This window comes from Lates calcarifer, unplaced genomic scaffold (assembly GCF_001640805.2).
Source record: "Lates calcarifer isolate ASB-BC8 unplaced genomic scaffold, TLL_Latcal_v3 _unitig_9_quiver_868, whole genome shotgun sequence".
NCBI classification, from domain to species: Eukaryota; Metazoa; Chordata; class Actinopteri; family Centropomidae; genus Lates; species Lates calcarifer.
In genome coordinates, this window is record NW_026118146.1 from 39,254 (window position 1) to 57,983 (window position 18,730).

At 38.0% G+C, this 18,730-nt stretch overlaps 4 gene segments (V, D, J or C); all 4 read left to right on the plus strand.

The window, feature by feature from the left end:
* Positions 1–1,501: 1,501 nt before the first annotated feature.
* On the plus strand, positions 1,502–2,081 carry LOC127142209 (Ig heavy chain V region 914-like). The segment is given in 2 exon segments: positions 1,502–1,607; positions 1,696–2,081. Coding segments are annotated over 2 exon segments (420 nt in total).
* A 5,214-nt stretch (positions 2,082–7,295) lies between these two features.
* LOC108881000 (Ig heavy chain V region 914-like) lies at positions 7,296–7,711 on the plus strand. The segment is given in 1 exon segment: positions 7,296–7,711. A coding segment is annotated over 1 exon segment (363 nt).
* A 2,540-nt stretch (positions 7,712–10,251) lies between these two features.
* On the plus strand, positions 10,252–10,776 carry LOC127142211 (Ig heavy chain V region 914-like). The segment is given in 2 exon segments: positions 10,252–10,356; positions 10,444–10,776. Coding segments are annotated over 2 exon segments (366 nt in total).
* Positions 10,777–12,766: 1,990 nt separating this feature from the next.
* Positions 12,767–13,273, plus strand: LOC127142218 (Ig heavy chain V region 6.96-like). The segment is given in 2 exon segments: positions 12,767–12,854; positions 12,945–13,273. Coding segments are annotated over 2 exon segments (378 nt in total).
* Positions 13,274–18,730: the final 5,457 nt, after the last annotated feature.

Below are 18,730 nucleotides of genomic sequence, written 5' to 3' on the forward strand. Positions count from 1 at the left end.
TTCTGTTTGTTTCAACTGGTGCTGAAGGTTGGACCATAACAGAGTCTGAACCAGCAGTTAAAAGACCTGGAGAGTCCCACAGACTCACCTGCACAACATCTGGGTTATCATTCAGCAGCTACTGGATGGCCTGGATCAGACAGGCTCCTGGAAAAGGACTGGAGTGGATTGCTACTGATGGTGGTGGTAGTAGCAAATACTACTCTCAGTCAGTCCAAGGCCGGTTTACCATCTCCAGAGACAACAGCAGAGAGCAGCTGTATCTGCAGATGAACAGTCTGAAGACTGAAGATTCTGCTGTGTATTACTGTGCCAGAGACACACAATAACACAAACCATCTGTAGACCTGAACAAAAACCCCTCAGTGCCTGGACACTTGTAATTTGAAGCCACCAGAGGAGGAGCCCTCAGACCACTAATGATTTCACACCAGTTCACTGAACAATATGGAGCTCCTTTGGGGTCAGCTGAATTTCAGTTCCTTAATAGTTAATTTCCTCTGGAAGCTTTAAGTTTGTCTGTAGCCTCAAGCACAAATTGAGAACTGAAAAGTTCAAAAGTGAAAAAACATCCAGGCCTTCCACCAGCTGCAGCACAGTCAAGTGTTCATTTAGATTATAATCTTTCTTTCAATTCACTGGTTTTATTTTATTTTCTAGTAACAAAAGCAACAAAAGCCAGTTAAAACAATAAATTGTATCATTACAGTAACAACATATCTTTTTCTTGATCTTAAATTGTCTAAATTAAATTCTGTTTTTTTGGCTTGTCTGTATGAAATGTGTTGCAAAGCTGATTTTTGTGTGTATGTTTTTGTTATCCATGATTAGAATCTCCTCTAGTATAAAACAGTATCTGGTACAGGGAAAAACTTCCCCCTCACTGACCTTGAATGTAGTCCTAACCACTTCAATAACTCCTCCTTTCCTGTAAATCAGGACCATAGATATTTAAGACTGAGGACTGATGGTTGTAGGAAGAAGCTGTATTATGATGGGACTACTTACTTTGACTAAAGCTTCCTGGTTGTAACCCTTTTCAGAGTATGGTGGTAAGTAGTGCCTGAACAATTGCTGTGTGACAACATGAATGCTGAGTGCAGGGTAGCACCCATAGACACTCTTTAGCATACCCTGCTGTCCCATTCACCAGCCTCACCTCTCTTCAGTTCAGGAAAATATTTAAATCATATTTTAAATTAGACCAGTGCACTTACCACCATTAGTAGCTCCCAATAATCTCTGGAGTTCAATTACTGTTTATTAAATATTTTTTGCCTCATTTGTGTTGCAGTTGTGAGCAAAAATAATTGAAATTCAGTCTCTAATGAAAATTCAAAACCAGAAAAACATTTCATTCAGATTCAGATTTGACTGAATCAAATTCATTTGACTGGAATCTAAACTTGTAGTGTAACTGTCTTTGGCCAACACTGGAAAACAAGTCCACTTCTCCTCCTCCCTGTGAGGAGGAGTCAATGCAAAACTCAGATGTCTTCCACCTCTACTTATCTGAATGCAGAGAGGATGACAGAGAACAGTGGACACACAGTTTAACATGATGGACTATAGGACAGGACTGCTGCTTTTAACTCTCTGCTGGGCAGGTGAAGACTTTCAGTGATGTTGATCTAACATTTTTCATTTGTGCTGCTAATGTAACATATAAAATGAACTTCTTTGTTGTCTTGGCAGGTGTTGATGGTCAGACTCTGACAGAATCTGAACCAGTGGTTAAAAGACCTGGAGAATCCCACACACTGACCTGTACAGCCTCTGGATTCACATTCAGCAGCCAGTATCTAGCCTGGATCAGACAGTCTCCTGGAAAAGGACTGGAGTGGATCGCTTATATCAGTAGCGGTGGTGGCAGCAGCACTTACTACTCTCAGTCAGTCCAAGGCCGGTTTACCATCTCCAGAGACAACAGCAGACAGCAGGTGTATCTGCAGATGAACAGTCTGAAGACTGAAGACACTGCTGTGTATTACTGTGCCAGAGACACACAACAACACAAACCATTTGTAGACCTGAACAAAAACCCCTCAGTACCTGAACACTTGTAACATGAAGCCACCAGAGGAGGAGCCCTCAGACCACTAATGATTTCACACCAGTTCACTTTTACAGTAAAGAGGGAAACTGTTTTTGAGCATATGCAACAAAGATAAAGCTAAACGAATAAAAATAATATATTGGTGGCATTTTCTAGAAAGTATCTTTTCACAACATTGACATTTAAAGTACCTGTGAAATTATTTACCAGTTTAAAATTAATGACACAAAAATATGGTGGTTGGTTGAAAAAGGCACTGTTCATGTTATCTTCCTCAGGCCTTCCAGCTTGCATCAACATTTCAGTGATAATGTAAACCTCCCTCTTATGCATCAGAGCATCAGGGCTGTTTTTTAGAGACTGAACTTTCCCCATGCTTTCCCTGAAACAACTAAATCATTGGATTGTAGCAAAAATAAATAAATAATAATAATAATTAAAGCACTGAGGTGCAATCATCACAGGTAAACTATTTACATTCTCTTTTCTGTATGATATACTGTATATGATGATGTCTGACTGTGTTGTTATGTGGCTGCTTTGATAATACTGATTAACAGTGTTGAAATGCATCAGAAAATATTTGAACTTTATCATCATGGATAGACACTTCCTGTTCATCAGACATTCAATGTATTCACATCAGTCATTAAAACAGACTAGTGACATTCAAGTCCAGCTCAGTTCTCTCCTCCCTGTGAGGAGGAGTTAATGCAAAACTCAGATGTCTTCCACCTCTACTTATCTGACTGCAGAGAGGATGACAGAGAACAGTGGACACACAGTTTAACATGATGGACTATAGGACAGGACTGCTGCTTTTAACTCTCTGCTGGGCAGGTGAAAAGTTTCTCTGATTTTGATCTCAGTTTGTCTTCTAAAAGTTACTAACTTACAACAAATTAATTAATTGTTTTGTCTTGACTGAAGATTCTGCTGTTTATTATTGTGCTTGAGAGCCACAGTGACTGGAGTTGGTTGAGCAGCTGTACAAAAACCTACAGTACAGGTGTCACCTTGAGTTCTAGGGACTCAGGGACGAGGGACCAAATGCAGACACAGACCAGGCTTGGACAGAAGGTTTATTTAACAAAACAGAAAAGAAGTCAAAGCCTACTGTCCAAATAAGGTGCAGGTAAAAATCCAAAAACACAAACAGTCTGTAAAGTCCAGAAAAATAGAAGAATTCCAAAACTCAGGGGATAACACACACACAAGGATTCACACAACACACAACACAGGACTGAAATGCATGGCACATAAAACAGAGCGCAACAATTCTAAAACTAAACAAAGGAGAGACAAGACTGCACTGGAGAAGATTGCAAGTGAGACAAAGGTGAAGGCTGAAAAAAGGAGGGAAAGAGACAAAGACAGGAAACGTAACTTCAAAATGAAACAGGAAGCGCCAACAAGGACACGAGGGGAAAGAATACCAAAATGAATATCAAAATAACACAAGAGCATTCATAACACTAGAACACAAGACAAATAAAAATGTCTGAGTAAAACCCAAGAAACCAAAGTCACTCAGGAAGGGGAGTCATAACATAAGAATCCTACAGTAATTATAGTTTTATCTAATCTTTTATTGTTGTTGTTGTTTTTTTTTTTCTCAAATAAAAGTGCAGGAACTGGAATCATCATGACCCCAGAACAATAACCATTAACCAAATAAATGGGGGCTGGAGCCTACCCCAACTGACATTGGGCAAGAGGCAGAGTACACTGACACACTGACATATACAGACAAACAACCTTTCACACATTCACACCTACAAGCAACTTAGAGTCACCAGTTAACCTAAAGTATTGTTGCAGTTGTTATCTAAACAGTAGAGGGCAGTCATTGACACAGACATTTCAGTATCAGTGATAACTGATATAACTGAGCTATAAACTTAAATTTAAAAAGAATTCTGAAAAAACAATTCATATTGCTCCACACCAAATCTTACACTTTCTATCACCTACTGTAACTTCCTTAAAACCATTTCTGAAAGAAGGTACAAGTGTTTTTAAAGTGGTAGCTAACTTAAGTTTTTATGTTTCCAACATGAATGTATTTGAATCTTACAGTGTATGGAGATAAATACTTTTCCTCTTTGAAGAAAGTGTAAATCATAAAGGTAATTCAAATTATTAATGTTGACTGACTGTGTTTTCATGTTTAGAGAGAAAAAAAATGAGGAGAACAGCTCACATCATAATTAAATAGAGTTTGAATTATTGGAAAACATGTTAAACCGTGAACATGGCTTATACAAAGTTATCAATAGTTTTCAGCAGTCAATGATAATTCATGTTTTAAGTTGCATCATTTCTGTAAATGCAGGAACATTTTCTTACTTTTAAAGCTGAATGTTTAATGAATATTTCCTATTTTTCACTCTGCAGATATAATAACTCTGAACAGACTCTTCTATTGGCTCCAGTCAGACCAACACTGATGCTTCATATATTTGATTCTATGCAAACTCAGTGACCTTCCTTGTTACTCAGCTATAAAAACTTCACATCAGACTGTCAGTGGAGTTCACAGCACGTCAGTTTCACCATCAAGCATGTTTTCTGTAGCTCTGCTGCTGCTGTTGGCAGCTGGATCCTGTGAGTCTCTCTGGATTTATCATAGTCAATATTTCTTCTTTTGCTGTATAACTTATTTATTTATTAGAAAGTGTTTTCTTTTTTCACAGGTGTGAAGTGTGAACAGTTGACACAGCCAGCCTCTGTGACTGTGCAGCCAGGTCAACATCTGACCATTACCTGTCAGGTCTCTTATTCTGTTAGCGACTACTACACAGCTTGGATCAGACAGCCTGCAGGGAAAGAACTGGAGTGGATTGGACATGCAGCTGCTGGATACACCACATACTACAAAGATTCACTAAAGAACAAGTTCAGTATCAGCACAGACTCTTCCAGCAACACAGTGACTCTCAATGGACAGAATGTGCAGCCTGAAGACACTGCTGTGTATTACTGTGCCAGAGATACACAACAACACAAACCATCTGTAGACCTGAACAAAAACCCCTCAGTACCTGAACACTTGTAACATGAAGCCACCAGAGGAGGAGCCCTCAGACCACTAATGATTTCTGTTACCGTAAAGAGGGAAACAGCTTTTCAGCATATGCAGCAAAGATAATGTTAAATGAATAAAAACAATATATTGGTGGCATTTTCCAGAAAGTCTTTTCACAATATTGACATTTAAAGTACCTGTGAAATTATTATAGCCTGATTTCAGCTGATAACTACACTGTCATTTGTAAGTTTTTTTCATAACATAAGAAACATTTGATTGATACCTAAAGGTGCATCATGCAGCTTCTCCTCATTCAGAGTTTAAAATATATGGATACACTTTTGATAACAATAATATGTATTGACCTATAAGGAAGTGATGTGTGTGTCAAGTTTTCTCACTTTAATTCCTATTGGGGTTTCTCTCCCATGATGTCATAGAATGGTATGACATATGAAAATTAACCAAACATACTGGTTGTACAGATAACCTGTAAAACATCCCTGATGAAAAAACAACACAAAACTATCCCTTTTATGTTGTGACAAAGCTGTGGTAAAGGTTTTGTTAAGTTTAGGAAGTTATGGAAACAACTTAGTTAAGTTGAGAGAAAGGTGTTTTGGGTTAAATAAGTACTTTGTCCTTTACTTATTGTCTTGTCCCTAATAAAGAAGGGCAGCAAACTTAAATAAACCTATTGCACAAATTACCCTGTAATATGCAGGAGGGAATGAATTATTTACAGTAAACAATCTCCAATTTTACTAAACGGTAACTGAAATCTGTACTGTTCCATATTAACCTCTCTGTGAGGAGGAGTCAATGCAAAACTCAGATGTCTTTCACCTCTACTTATCTGACTGCAGAGAGGATGACAGAGAACAGTGGACACACAGTTTAACATGATGGACTATAGGACAGGACTGCTGCTTTTAATTCTCTGCTAGGCAGGTGAAAAAACACCTTCAGATCTTGAACAGAATCTGTCTTCAAAGTTGCCATCTTACAAAAGTAACTATAGTCTTGTTTGTCTTGACAGGTGTTGATGGTCAGACTCTGACACAATCTGAACCAGTGGTTAAAAGACCTGGAGAATCCCACAGACTGACCTGTACAACATCTGGATTCACATTCAGTGACTACTGGATGGGGTGGATCAGGCAGGCTCCTGGAAAAGGACTGGAGTAGGTTGCATATGTTTATGACAGTAGCCACATCTACTACTCTCAGTCAGTCCAAGGCCGGTTTACCATCTCCAGAGACAACAGCAGACAGCAGCTGTATCTGCAGATGAACAGTCTGAAGAATGAGGATTCTGCTGTTTATTATTGTGCTCGACATTCATTGTGACTGGAGTTGGTTGAGCAGCTGTACAAAATCATTCACTGCTCATCTTCACCACAGTGTTTTTAATTAAAAATGATACAAAACAGTTTTCATGGAACACAGTGTGAGAACCACACCATTAGAATGACTCCTCTGTAAAGACAGACACTGAACAATAAAAATGATTTTGTTGTTGAAATGACAAATTTGCTGATTGTCTCACCTTAGATAAGCAAATATTTTTACTTAAATTTAGTTTGTAGGAGATTGGAGTCAAGGTCGTCTTAACTACAGCAGGTAATGTTTTGTATCTCCTTGTGCAGGGCCTGAGATCCTCTCTATGTCCGTGGCTTCAAACTCAATTTCAATACTGAAATCTTCAAAAGTCTAAAAAGAATCCAGGCCTTCATCCAGCTGCAGCAAGTCTTCCTTTCAGCTCACTGGTGTTTTCACTAACAAAATAAAAAGCAAAGAAAAAAAAAGAATCTTACAAATACAATCAGATGCAATTTTTTTATTTCAGAATTTCTGAATCAAATTTTTTTCAATTTTAACTATACATAAAAAGTCAAAAGATGTGAGGACATTATGAGACTAAGTCTAATTTAAGAACATGTTCATTGAATCTCTTTAATGAATACATAGCAAAAAAATATTAATTAAATTTTCTGAATCTCAGCAGTTCTTTGTCACACAGAGACAGATTTTTCTAAATCAGTATTTGCGAGTTGTCTGATTGCTTAAATTCTGCTTTATTTTGTGTATGTTGTGTTCACTCTCCTTAATTTGACTCTAATGTGATGTAGGAGGAGCTTACTGGAAACAAATTCTCACAGGGATCCAGTTTACATCATATTTAAAGAGGATTCATGGATGTGAAAACATACTGAGCACACTGTCAACATGGCTTTCAGAGAGCTGAGACTCTTGGTGGTTGTCCTGTTTGTTTCAACTGGTGCTGAAGGTTGGACCATAACCGAGTCTGAACCAGCAGTTAAAAGACCTGGAGAGTCCCACAGACTCACCTGTACAACATCTGGGTTATCATTCAGCAGCAGCTGGATGGCCTGGATCAGACAGGCTCCTGGAAAAGGACTGGAGTGGATTGCTACTGATACTAATGGTGGCAGCAACCGCTACTCTCAGTCAGTCCAAGGCCGGTTTACCATCTCCAGAGACAACAGCAGAGAGCAGGTGTATCTGCAGATGAACAGTCTGAAGACTGAAGATTCTGCTGTTTATTATTGTGCTCGACAGCCACAGTGACTGGAGTTGGTTGAGCAGCTGAACAAAATCCTACACTACTCATCTGTATTGTATTAAATTGCTGTTTTTTTTTTTCAGATAGAGTGTGGAAACAGGCCCTGAGAGAAATCAGTATTAAGCAAAAACAATTACCGTTAACATAGTAATATGTTAACGGTAATTGTTTTTTTTTTTGTTTTTTTTTAGTACATTCAGCAACATATTGCATACTTTATTTATCTCATATACAATTTAGTTCGCTGATTTACTATGTAAATTATCTTCCTTGTGTGCTGCCTCATAAGGAAGTGAAGTGTGTGTGTGTCAGTGAGAGGACAGAAGTAATAAAAATAAGTACACATTAGAAACACTGAATAGTCAGATGAACAATGGAGATAATGTTGATTTCTGTTTCCACAGGTGTGTACAGTATTGATCTCATCCAGCCAGAGTCAAAGGTTGTGCAGCCTGGACAGTCTTTGACCATCACCTGTCAGGTCTCTGGTTATACTCTGACTGATGACGACTATGCAACAGGTTGGATCAGACAGCGTGAAGGAAAACTGATGGACTGGATTATACATTGGTGGGGAGGAGGAAGCTTTAACCAAAATAATGCACTGAAGGGTTAGGGTTCCTTTACCACACGTACACTTCTACTAGTTCTGTAACAGGACAGAATCTACAGCCTGAGGACACAGCTGTTTATTACTGTGTACATCGCCCCACAGTGAAACAAACCACTAATAGACCTGCACAAAAACTCAGCAACACATCAACCACAAACACATGTTCTAAATGTGAACATTATATTTGGTAAAGACAGTCACTTTAATATTAACTCTATGTTTTGTATGAAAGTATGAACAAATAGACATTGGATGAATGAAGTGTGGCATCATGGTCCCAGAATATCATTTTAAAACAGTGCAGTCCAGAAATTTAGTCACTATAATCTGGATATTTCAGAATAAGATGGGATTAGTCTTAATGTTTCTCCTAGAAGTAACTTGTTTTGGGCATTTGAAAGAAAACAGGATAACATCAGTTAACATCATTCCACTACATTCCACTTAACATTTGACTTATTTTACATTTTTTTCTGTTGTTGTGAAGATATTCCTCTGAAAAAATACACATTCCCTTTTTAAACCTGTAGAGGGAGGTCTATGCAAACTCTTTGTTCCTTATAAACACACCACCAGCAGCTGTCATCATTTGTGTCATAACACTGGGACAGTTTAATGTATTTCTGAAAGACTCTGATCAGAAAGTACTGAACTACAGTGTTTATGACAGAATGGAAAACATGATTACTTTCAATTTACTCCTCATAGATACTATTCATGATAAGAAAACAGTTTCTACTTTAATAAACTAAAGATTTGTTTTTGGTAAATATTACATGTTTGATGGATAATAATCTTCTTTACTTACAGGAGTTTGCAGTGAGATCAAACTGGACCAGTCTCCATCTGAGGTGAAAAGACCTGGAGAGACAGTGAAGATGTCATGTATCATATCTGGGTTTGACATGACAAGTTCCTATTTGCACCGGGTACAACAGAAACCAGGAAGAGCTCTGGAGTGGATTGGGTGGATGAGCACAGGCAGAAACTCTGCTAGCTATGGCAGCTCCTTTCAAAGTCATTTCATCATGACTCAAGATGTGTCCAGCAGCACTCAGTACCTCCAGGTCAACAGTCTGACAGCAGAAGATTCTGCTGTTTACTTCTGTGCTCGAGACACAGTGACTGAAGACAGTGGAGCAGCTGCACAAAAGTCTCCACAGACAACAAATGTGGTCTCAGTGAAATCTGAGTTTTCACCTGCAATAAACATAAAAATAAATAATAACAAATAAAATAAACAGAGTTCTTTTTATTATCAAAGTCTTATGTACTAAATTCACCATTTCACATTCACAAGTTAAAAACCATGAAGTATATTAATTTAGTTAAACTGAAACTGAAAAAAGAGCCAGTCCCAGCTGACAGTGTACACCAGTCACTCACAGGGCCGACTTACAGACAAACAACCATCCTCAAAAATGCTTCTAGATGTTGGTGGAATCTACTGAGGATCATTTAGCTCATCAGCTGACCAGAACAGGGAGTGATGAAAAACAGTGAGGCCAAGATGAATTATATTTTAACTAATTTGTATAAACCTTATTTGTGAATATGTCACTTCTTTAAACCAAAATAAGCACATCTGAGTTTTATTAAAACAAATGTGGGAAAAGTGGTTGTGGTGTCATAGATGTTTTACACAAATGAAATGTCAGACAAACTTTAAATCAACTGATGTAATTTTTCCGTTTCACCAAAGGATGAACTGATAACCAAGTCCACTTCTCTCCTTGTGCTGCAGCTGTGAGCAAAAATAATTCAAATTCTGGCTCTAAAGACAATACAAAAAACAAACAAACAGCAACAACAGAAAAAACATTTCATTCAGATTCAGATTTGTCTAAATCAAATTAATTAGACTGGAATCTAAACTTGTAATGTAACTGACCAACACTGGAAAACAAGTCCAACTCTCTCCTCCCTGTGAGGAGGAGTCAATGCAAAACTCAGATGTCTTCCACCTCTACTTATCTGACTGCAGAGAGGATGACAGAGAACAGTGGACACACAGTTTAACATGATGGACTATAGGACAGGACTGCTGCTTCTAACTCTCTGCTGGGCAGGTGAAGATTTTCACTGATTTTGATCTCAGTTTGTCTTCTAAATGTTACCAACTTACAACAAATTAATTAATTGTTTTGTCTTGACAGGTGTTGATGGTCAGACTCTGACACAGTCTGAACCAGTGGTTAAAAGGCCTGGAGAATCCCACAGACTGACCTGTACAACATCTGGATTCACATTCAGTAGCTACTGGATGGCATGGGTCAGACAGGCTCCTGGAAAAGGACTGGAGTGGATTGCTACTATCAGTAGCGGTGGTGGCAGCAGCACTTACTACTCTCAGTCAGTCCAAGGCCGGTTTACCATCTCCAGAGACAACAGCAAACAGCAGCTGTATCTGCAGATGAACAGTCTGAAGACTGAAGATTCTGCTGTTTATTATTGTGCCAGAGACACACAATAACACAAACCATCTGTAGACCTGAACAAAAACCCCTCAGTGCCTGAACACTTGTAACATGAAGCCACCAGAGGAGGAGCTCTAATGACTCAGACCAATTCACTGTTAAAGTAATGAAGTCTTAATTTAAAATCACAGTAACTGTTTTCATTAATATGCAACAGGTTGGGTCAGACAGTGTGAAGGAAGAGAAGTGGACTGGATTGGATCAGTGGGGTGAGAAACCTGTCTGCTGGAACAGTAACTCTAACAGGACATAAGTAGAGAACTGGCAAATTCCAAATTCTTTTTATTATCAAAGTGCTATGTACTAAATTCACCATTTCGCATTCACAAGTTAAAAAACCATCAAGTATATTAATTTAGTTTGAAAGTCCACTTCTCTACTTGTGCTGCAATTGTGAGCAAAAATAATTCAAATTCTGGCTCTAAAGACAATACAAAAAACAAACAAACAACAACAACAGAAAAAACATTTCATTCTTCTTGGAAGGCCAAGTGTTTATTTAGATTATAATCTTTCTTTCAACTCACTGGTTTTATTTTATTTTCTAGTAACAAAAGCAACAAAAGCCAGTTAAAACAATAAATTGTATCATTACAGTAACAACATATCTTTTTCTTGATCTTAAAATGTCTAAATTAAATTCTGTTTTTTTGGCTTTTCTGTATGAAATGTGTTGCAAAGCTGATTTTTGTGTGTATGTTTTTGTTATCCATGATTAGAATCTCCTCTAGTATAAAACAGTATCTGGTACAGGGAAAAACTTCCCCCTCACTGACCTTGAATGTAGTCCTAACCACTTCAATAACTCCTCCTTTCCTGTAAATCAGGACCAGAGATATTTAAGACTGAGGACTGATGGTTGTAGGAAGAAGCTGTATTATGATTAATAATGACCAGAGTATGGTGGTAAGTAGTGCCTGAACAATTGCTGTGTGACAACATGAATGCTGAGTGCAGGGTAGCACCCATAGACACTCTTTAGCATACCCTGCTGTCCCATTCACCAGCCTCACCTCTCTTCAGTTCAGGAAAATATTTTAATCATATTTTAAATTAGACCAGTGCACTTACCACCATTAGTAGCTCCCAATAATTTCTGCAGTTCAATTACTGTTTGTTAAATATTTTTTGCCTTATTTGTGTTGCAGTTGTGAGCAAAAATAATTAAAATTCAGTCTCTAAAGAAAATTCAAAAACATAAAAACATTTCATTCAGATTCAGATTTGACTGAATCAAATTCATTTGACTGGAATCTAAACTTGTAATGTAACTGTCTTTGGCCAACACTGCTTGGTTTTAAAAGCTTTTCAACTAAAAAAGACTTGTGCTTTTACTGCAAAATGAAATGAATAATTTCTTTTCTTGTGTTTTGCCACATAAGGAAGTGAAGTGCGTGTGTGTTAGTGAGAGGGCAGAAGAGCTCACATCAGTTCAGCTCCAACATCAAAATCACCATGTTCTCTGTAGATTTGGTACTGCTGCTGGCAGCTGGGTCCTGTGAGGATCAGATACTTGATTTAATTAGTTGCATACACTTTACATTAATGTGTATTTTTGTAATTGTGTCATATGATTTATTTGTATCTCATTAGCAGTGATAGGTTTTCTTTCATGTGTCTGAAAATTAAGCATAAATTTCGAATGATGACCCAGATCAAATTAATTTGGTTGGTGCTGCAATTACTATATTTTTGTTTTTCAACTTTTATTCCTACTGGGGTTATTTTGCCCCTGATGTCCTCACAAACATGTGACTTATGAACAATCTGTGAGACAATCAACACTGTAACTTTAATACAGTGTTGATTGTTTTTTGTTTATTTTCTTTGTAAAGAAACAATGACTTCATTGTAAAATTGAAGAATGATGGTCATATTCTTCACATTATGCAGACTGTGCCCAAAATGAAGGGCAACCAACTTAAATAGTTCTATACTGACCTCCCTGTGAGGAGGAGTCAATGCAAAACTCAGATGTCTTCTACCTCTACTTATCTGACTGCAGAGAGGGTGACAGAGAACAGTGGACACACAGTTTAACATGATGGACTATAGGACAGGACTGCTGCTTTTAACTCTCTGCTGGGCAGGTGAAGACTTTCACTGATGTTGAGCTAAAGTTGTCTTTAAAAATGTACCAGTTTAAAACACCTGACTATATTCTTTGTTTGTCTTAACAGGTGTTGATGGTCAGACTCTGACACAATCTGAACCAGTGGTTAAAAGACCTGGAGAATCCCACACAGTGACCTGTACAACATTTGGATTGTCATTCAGCAGCTACTATATGGGCTGGATCAGACAGACTCCTGGAAAAGGACTGGAGTGGATTGCTACTATCAGTAATGGTGGTGGCAGCACTTACTACCCTCAGTCAGTCCAAGGCCGGTTTACCATCTCCAGAGACAACAGCAGAGAGCAGCTGTATCTGCAGATGAACAGTCTGAAGACTGAAGATTCTGCTGTTTATTATTGTGCTCGGAGAGTCACAGTGACTGGAGTTAGTTGAGCAGCTGAACAAAATCCTACAGTAAATGACCGACGTCCTCAGTTCAAATAGCCCAAGAAAGTGACACTGTGTCAGAGCCACTAATGTCTGATCAGGATTTTACAGTCTACTTTCTTTAAAAGGCAAATCTTTCTTATTCCATGACAAAGCTTAATTAAAACAGCAAACTCTGATATGTGATTAGAAGAGCAGTTCTATTCAACAGATATCAGCATTTTTTCTGTGCACCACAGCAACTCATTTTACCTATTTTACAGGTTTCAGTTCCTAAGTTACAGTTAATTTCCTCTCATGTCTCCAGATTTCTCTGTATGTCTGTGACTTCAAACATCCACAATTTGAATACCGAAAACTTTAAAACATAAAAAGTCCAGGCTTCAACCAGCTGCAGTAAAGTCAGGTATTCAATAAGATTATGTTGCTGGTGTTTTTTTGTTTTTTTTGTACCAACCCCTTACAATATCTGACTTAAACTGTTTTTTAATAGTAATTAAAAAGTCAACAGAAGCACAAGCAGTTTATTATCATCATGGGGGTGTAAATGACTTATGTCAGTATTTAACAATCGTCCAGTTGTTTAAATGCTTTTTTATTTTATATTATGCTATGTTCATATCCTTTAATTTGACTTTAAAAACAGAATATGACGTATCAAGAATCCATGCTATTATAATATATGATATAAATTCTATGGACATAAATAAGAAATCAAATCCTTGACTAGCACTCTTGTTGCAATTTAAAAAACAAAAACAAAAAAAACACTGCATTATTTGAACTGGAGACTTCTTTTTTATTGCAGGATTTTCAGTGAATCATGAAATGACCATCATTATATAATAATATTATTAATAATCAAAACAGGTTCCTGTATTTAGCTCCAAACTGACCCACACCCATGTGACCATCATCTGTCAGGTCTCTATGCAAACTCAGTGACCTTCCTTGTTACTCAGCTATAAAAACTTCACATCAGACTGTCAGTGGAGTTCACAGCACGTCAGTTTCACCATCAACCATGTTTTCTGTAGCTCTGCTGCTGCTGTTGGCAGCTGGATCCTGTGAGTCTCTCTGGATTTGTCAGTGTCAACATTTCTTCTTTTAACTTGATCATTTGTTTGAAAATATTTTCTTTTTTTTAACAGGTGTGAAGTGTGAACAGTTGACACAGCCAGCCTCTGTGACTGTGCAGCCAGGTCAACGTCTGACCATCACCTGTCAGGTATCTTATTTTGTTAGCAGCTACCGGACAGCTTGGATCAGACAGCCTGCAGGGAAAGAACTGGAGTGGATTGGATATGCAGCTGCTGGATACACCACATACTACAAAGATTCATTAAAGAATAAGTATCAGCACAGACTCTTCCAGCAACACAGTGACTCTCAATGGACAGAATGTGCAGACTGAAGACACTGCTGTGTATTACTGTACCAGATACACACAACAACACAAACCATCTGTAGACCTGAACAAAAACCCCTCAGTGCCTGAACACTTGTAACATGAAGCCACCAGAGGAGGAGCCCTCAGACCACTAATGATTTCTGTTACAGTAAAGAGGGAAAGAGCTTTTCAGCATATGCAGCAAAGATAATGTTAAATGAATAAAAACAATATATTGGTGGCATTTTCCAGAAAGTATCTTTTCACAATATTGACATTTAAAGTACCTGTGAAATTATTATAGCCTGATTCCAGCTGATAACTACACTGTCAATAAAAAACAACACAAAACTATCCTTTTTATGTTGTGACAAAGCTGTGGTAAAGGTTTTGTTAAGTTTAGGAAGTTATGGAAACAACTTGGTTAAGTTGAGGGTAATAAGTACTTTGTCCTTTACGTATTGTTTTATAATGTCCCTAATAAAGAAGGGCAGCAAACTTAAATAAACCTATTGCACAAATTACCCTGTAATATGCAGGAGGGAATTAATTATTTACAGTAAACAATCTCCAATTTTACTAAACGGTAACTGAAATCTGTACTGTTCCATATTAACCTCCCTGTGAGGAGGAGTCAATGCAAAACTCAGATGTCTTCCACCTCTACTTATCTGACTGCAGAGAGGATGACAGAGAACAGTGGACACACAGTTTAAACATGATGGACTATAGGACAGGACTGCTGCTTTTAACTCTCTGCTGGGGCAGGTGAAGACTTTCACTGATTTTGATCTCAGTTTGTCTTCTAAATGTTACCAACTTACAACAAATTAATTAATTGTTTTGTCTTGACAGGTGTTGATGGTCAGACTCTGACAGAATCTGAACCAGTGGTTAAAAGACCTGGAGAATCCCACAGACTGACCTGTACAGCCTCTGGATTGTCAATCAGCAGCTACTATATGGCCTGGGTCAGACAGGCTCCTGGAAAAGGACTGGAGTGGATCACTTCTATCAGTGGTGGTGGCAGCATTTACTACTCTCAGTCATTTCAAGGCCGGTTTACCATCTCCAGAGACGACAGCAGACAGCAGGTGTATCTGCAGATGAACAGTCTGAAGACTGAAGATTCTGCTGTTTATTATTGTGCTAGAAATCAATCCACAGTGATTGGAGTTGGTTGAGCAGCTGTACAAAAATCCTACAGTACTCAGTCTTACTGATAGACCCTGGGATTCACAGAGACAATATGTTTATTTTGCGTTTGTCACTGTTGATTTTTAATGAACACCTTTCCCCTTCATTTCATAAAAGCAATAAAATTAAATGATGAAATATTGTGAAGTAATAGAGTTTAAAATACATCAATAAAAGAAAATTGTCATCTATTTTCTGGAGCTAATTCCAGCTATGCCCTGGACAGGTCACAGTCTATCACCAGGGCCAACATATAGAGACAAACCACCATTCATAGCCTAAGAGTCCCACTTGTTTTAATCAAGAATGCAACATTGTATTTATTTATTCTTTTATGTGCATTCCTCACAGCTATTTTTCAGTGACAGTTCCTGTCTCTCAGCAGTGACATTAATACATACTCACCTTTTCTCTCTGCATCACCAGGAACATTATTTGTGTGTGGAGGAAGAGAAATGTGCTGCCATTCACTCACAAGAAGGGATTTGGAAAAATAAATAAATAAATAAAATTAATTAATAAAAAATGCTGTTAGATAATCAGATGAACTCTGACGATCATTTAGTTCATCTGTTGCTCAATATGCTGATAGGGAGTAATGAGAAACCATGAATGCCAGGATTAATAATTTTTAATTAATTAATTAAAAAGAACCTTGTTGGGAATGTGTCAGGTTCCTGTATTAATATCAGCAATTTGAGTTTTTATTGAAAAAATAAGTGGGTTTTAATGCTTAGAAACATTTTCCACCAATGAGATTAAAATATGTTAAACAAAACTTAAAATCAAGTCACAAAACAATAAACTCAAACAAATCAAATCTACTTCTCTCCTCCCTGTGAGGAGGAGTCAATGCAAAACTCAGATGTCTTCCACCTCTACTTATCTGACTGCAGAGAGGCATGACAGAGAACAGTGGAGACACAGCTTTAACCATGATGGACTATTAGGACAGGACTGCTGCTTTTTAACTCTCTGCTGGGCAGGGTGAAGACTTTCACTGATCTCTGAAGTTGTTTTCATAAAGCTGTCACTTTGCAGAAATTGACTTTTCTTTTTTTTTCTTGGACAGGTGTTGATGGTCAGACTCTGACAGAATCTGAACCAGTGGTTAAAAGGCCTGGAGAATCCCACACACTGACCTGTACAGCCTCTGGATTCACATTCAGTGACTACAACATGAACTGGGTCAGACAGTCTCCTGGAAAAGGACTTGAGTGGATCGCTTAATATCAGTAGTCTCAGTAGCTACATATACTACTCTCAGTCAGTCCAAGGCCGGTTTACCATCTCCAGAGACAACAGCAGACAGCAGGTGTATCTGCAGATGAACAGTCTGAAGACTGAAGATTCTGCTGTTTATTATTGTGCTCGGAGTCACAGTGACTGGAGTTAGTTGAGCAGCTGAACAAAATCCTACTTTACTCATCTTTACTGGTCTGCAAACAGGAAAAGTACAGGTGTTTGTGTTGTTTATTGTGTAAATAAAACAACAATAATGATAAAGAAAAAATATATAATAAAGAAAAATATCACCACACAAGTATGGACACAAACAAAAACATTCATCATCGACACAACACAACAATAATATGATCACTCAGATCTTTGTTAAAAGTTTTCTTTCCATGAAAAAACACATACACACTCTTCCTGCATGTACACTCTGACCTGTATAATCTTACAATGCTCACCTTTTCTGTGCTGATAGGCCATGAGAAAGAATTATATTTTTTACTGAGTCTCATGAGTCAAGTCAAGTCAAGTCAAATTTTATTTATATAGCGCCAATTCACAACAGAAGACAATGTTTTTCTTAATAAAAACATCTCATAATTAACCAAAAACAAAAATAAAAAAAGATACTTGTTAAACACATATATAAGAAACATGTCTGACCACATCAATCAAAATCATCAAAACATAAATAATAAATATGGGTGATAGGTAATGTAGAAATTTCCTCTGTAAAGACAGTAGAGGGCAGTCAGTGTCAAGTTTCCGTCTCCTCTGTCACTATAACACTGATCAACATCTTTATTGTTGGAGTCTCCTCTCCCTCAGAGTCCAGCACTGCTCCTCTCCTGACTGAACTTCAGTCTTTATGTCTCTTCATCTTCAGCATAGTCTCTCCAAATTCTCAGTCTGCTGAAAATGCAAATTCATGCCATGATGCATGATCCCCACCCATTCAGCCTGCTCAGTATATATATCCTTCATTTCAGCCTTTGTAGCTACAAACTCAGCCAAATTTCTACCATGACATTTGTATAGAGTGGGCTCTCATTTCAGGTGAGTGAAGTCAGTATCCAGCAGAGGAGGAGGACAGGAGCTTTGGATGTCTGCTGGTTTCCTTTCATCTAAACTCTATGTCTCTTTCAGCTGCTGAGGGCCAGTCCCTCACCTCCTCAGAGCCAGTGGTCAGTAGAGCGGAGAATCAGTCACTCTGTCCTGTAAAGTGGAAGGACTTGCTCTGGCTTGGCTGCACTGGATTCGTCAGAAACCGGGGAAGGGACTGGAATGGATCGGACGCATTGATAGCGGAACTGGCACAATATTTGCCCAAAGCCTCCAAGGCCAGTTTTCCATCACCAAACACATCTAGAAACATTGTGTATTTAGAGGTGAAGAGTCTGAAACAAGAAGACTCTGCAGTTTATTATTGTGCACGAGAGCCACAGTGACACAAGAGACCACAAAGCTGTACCAAAACGGATCTCTCGATGACAAGCACTGAAGCATGTCAGGCTTTGAAAACATGTTTCCCATTGAATGATGGCCAGTGTACTATTAAACAGTTGTTATATTATCATTAAACATATATTAGTTTCTCAGGTTGACAGTTTATCCTCAAACAGTTAATTATCTAATGGGAA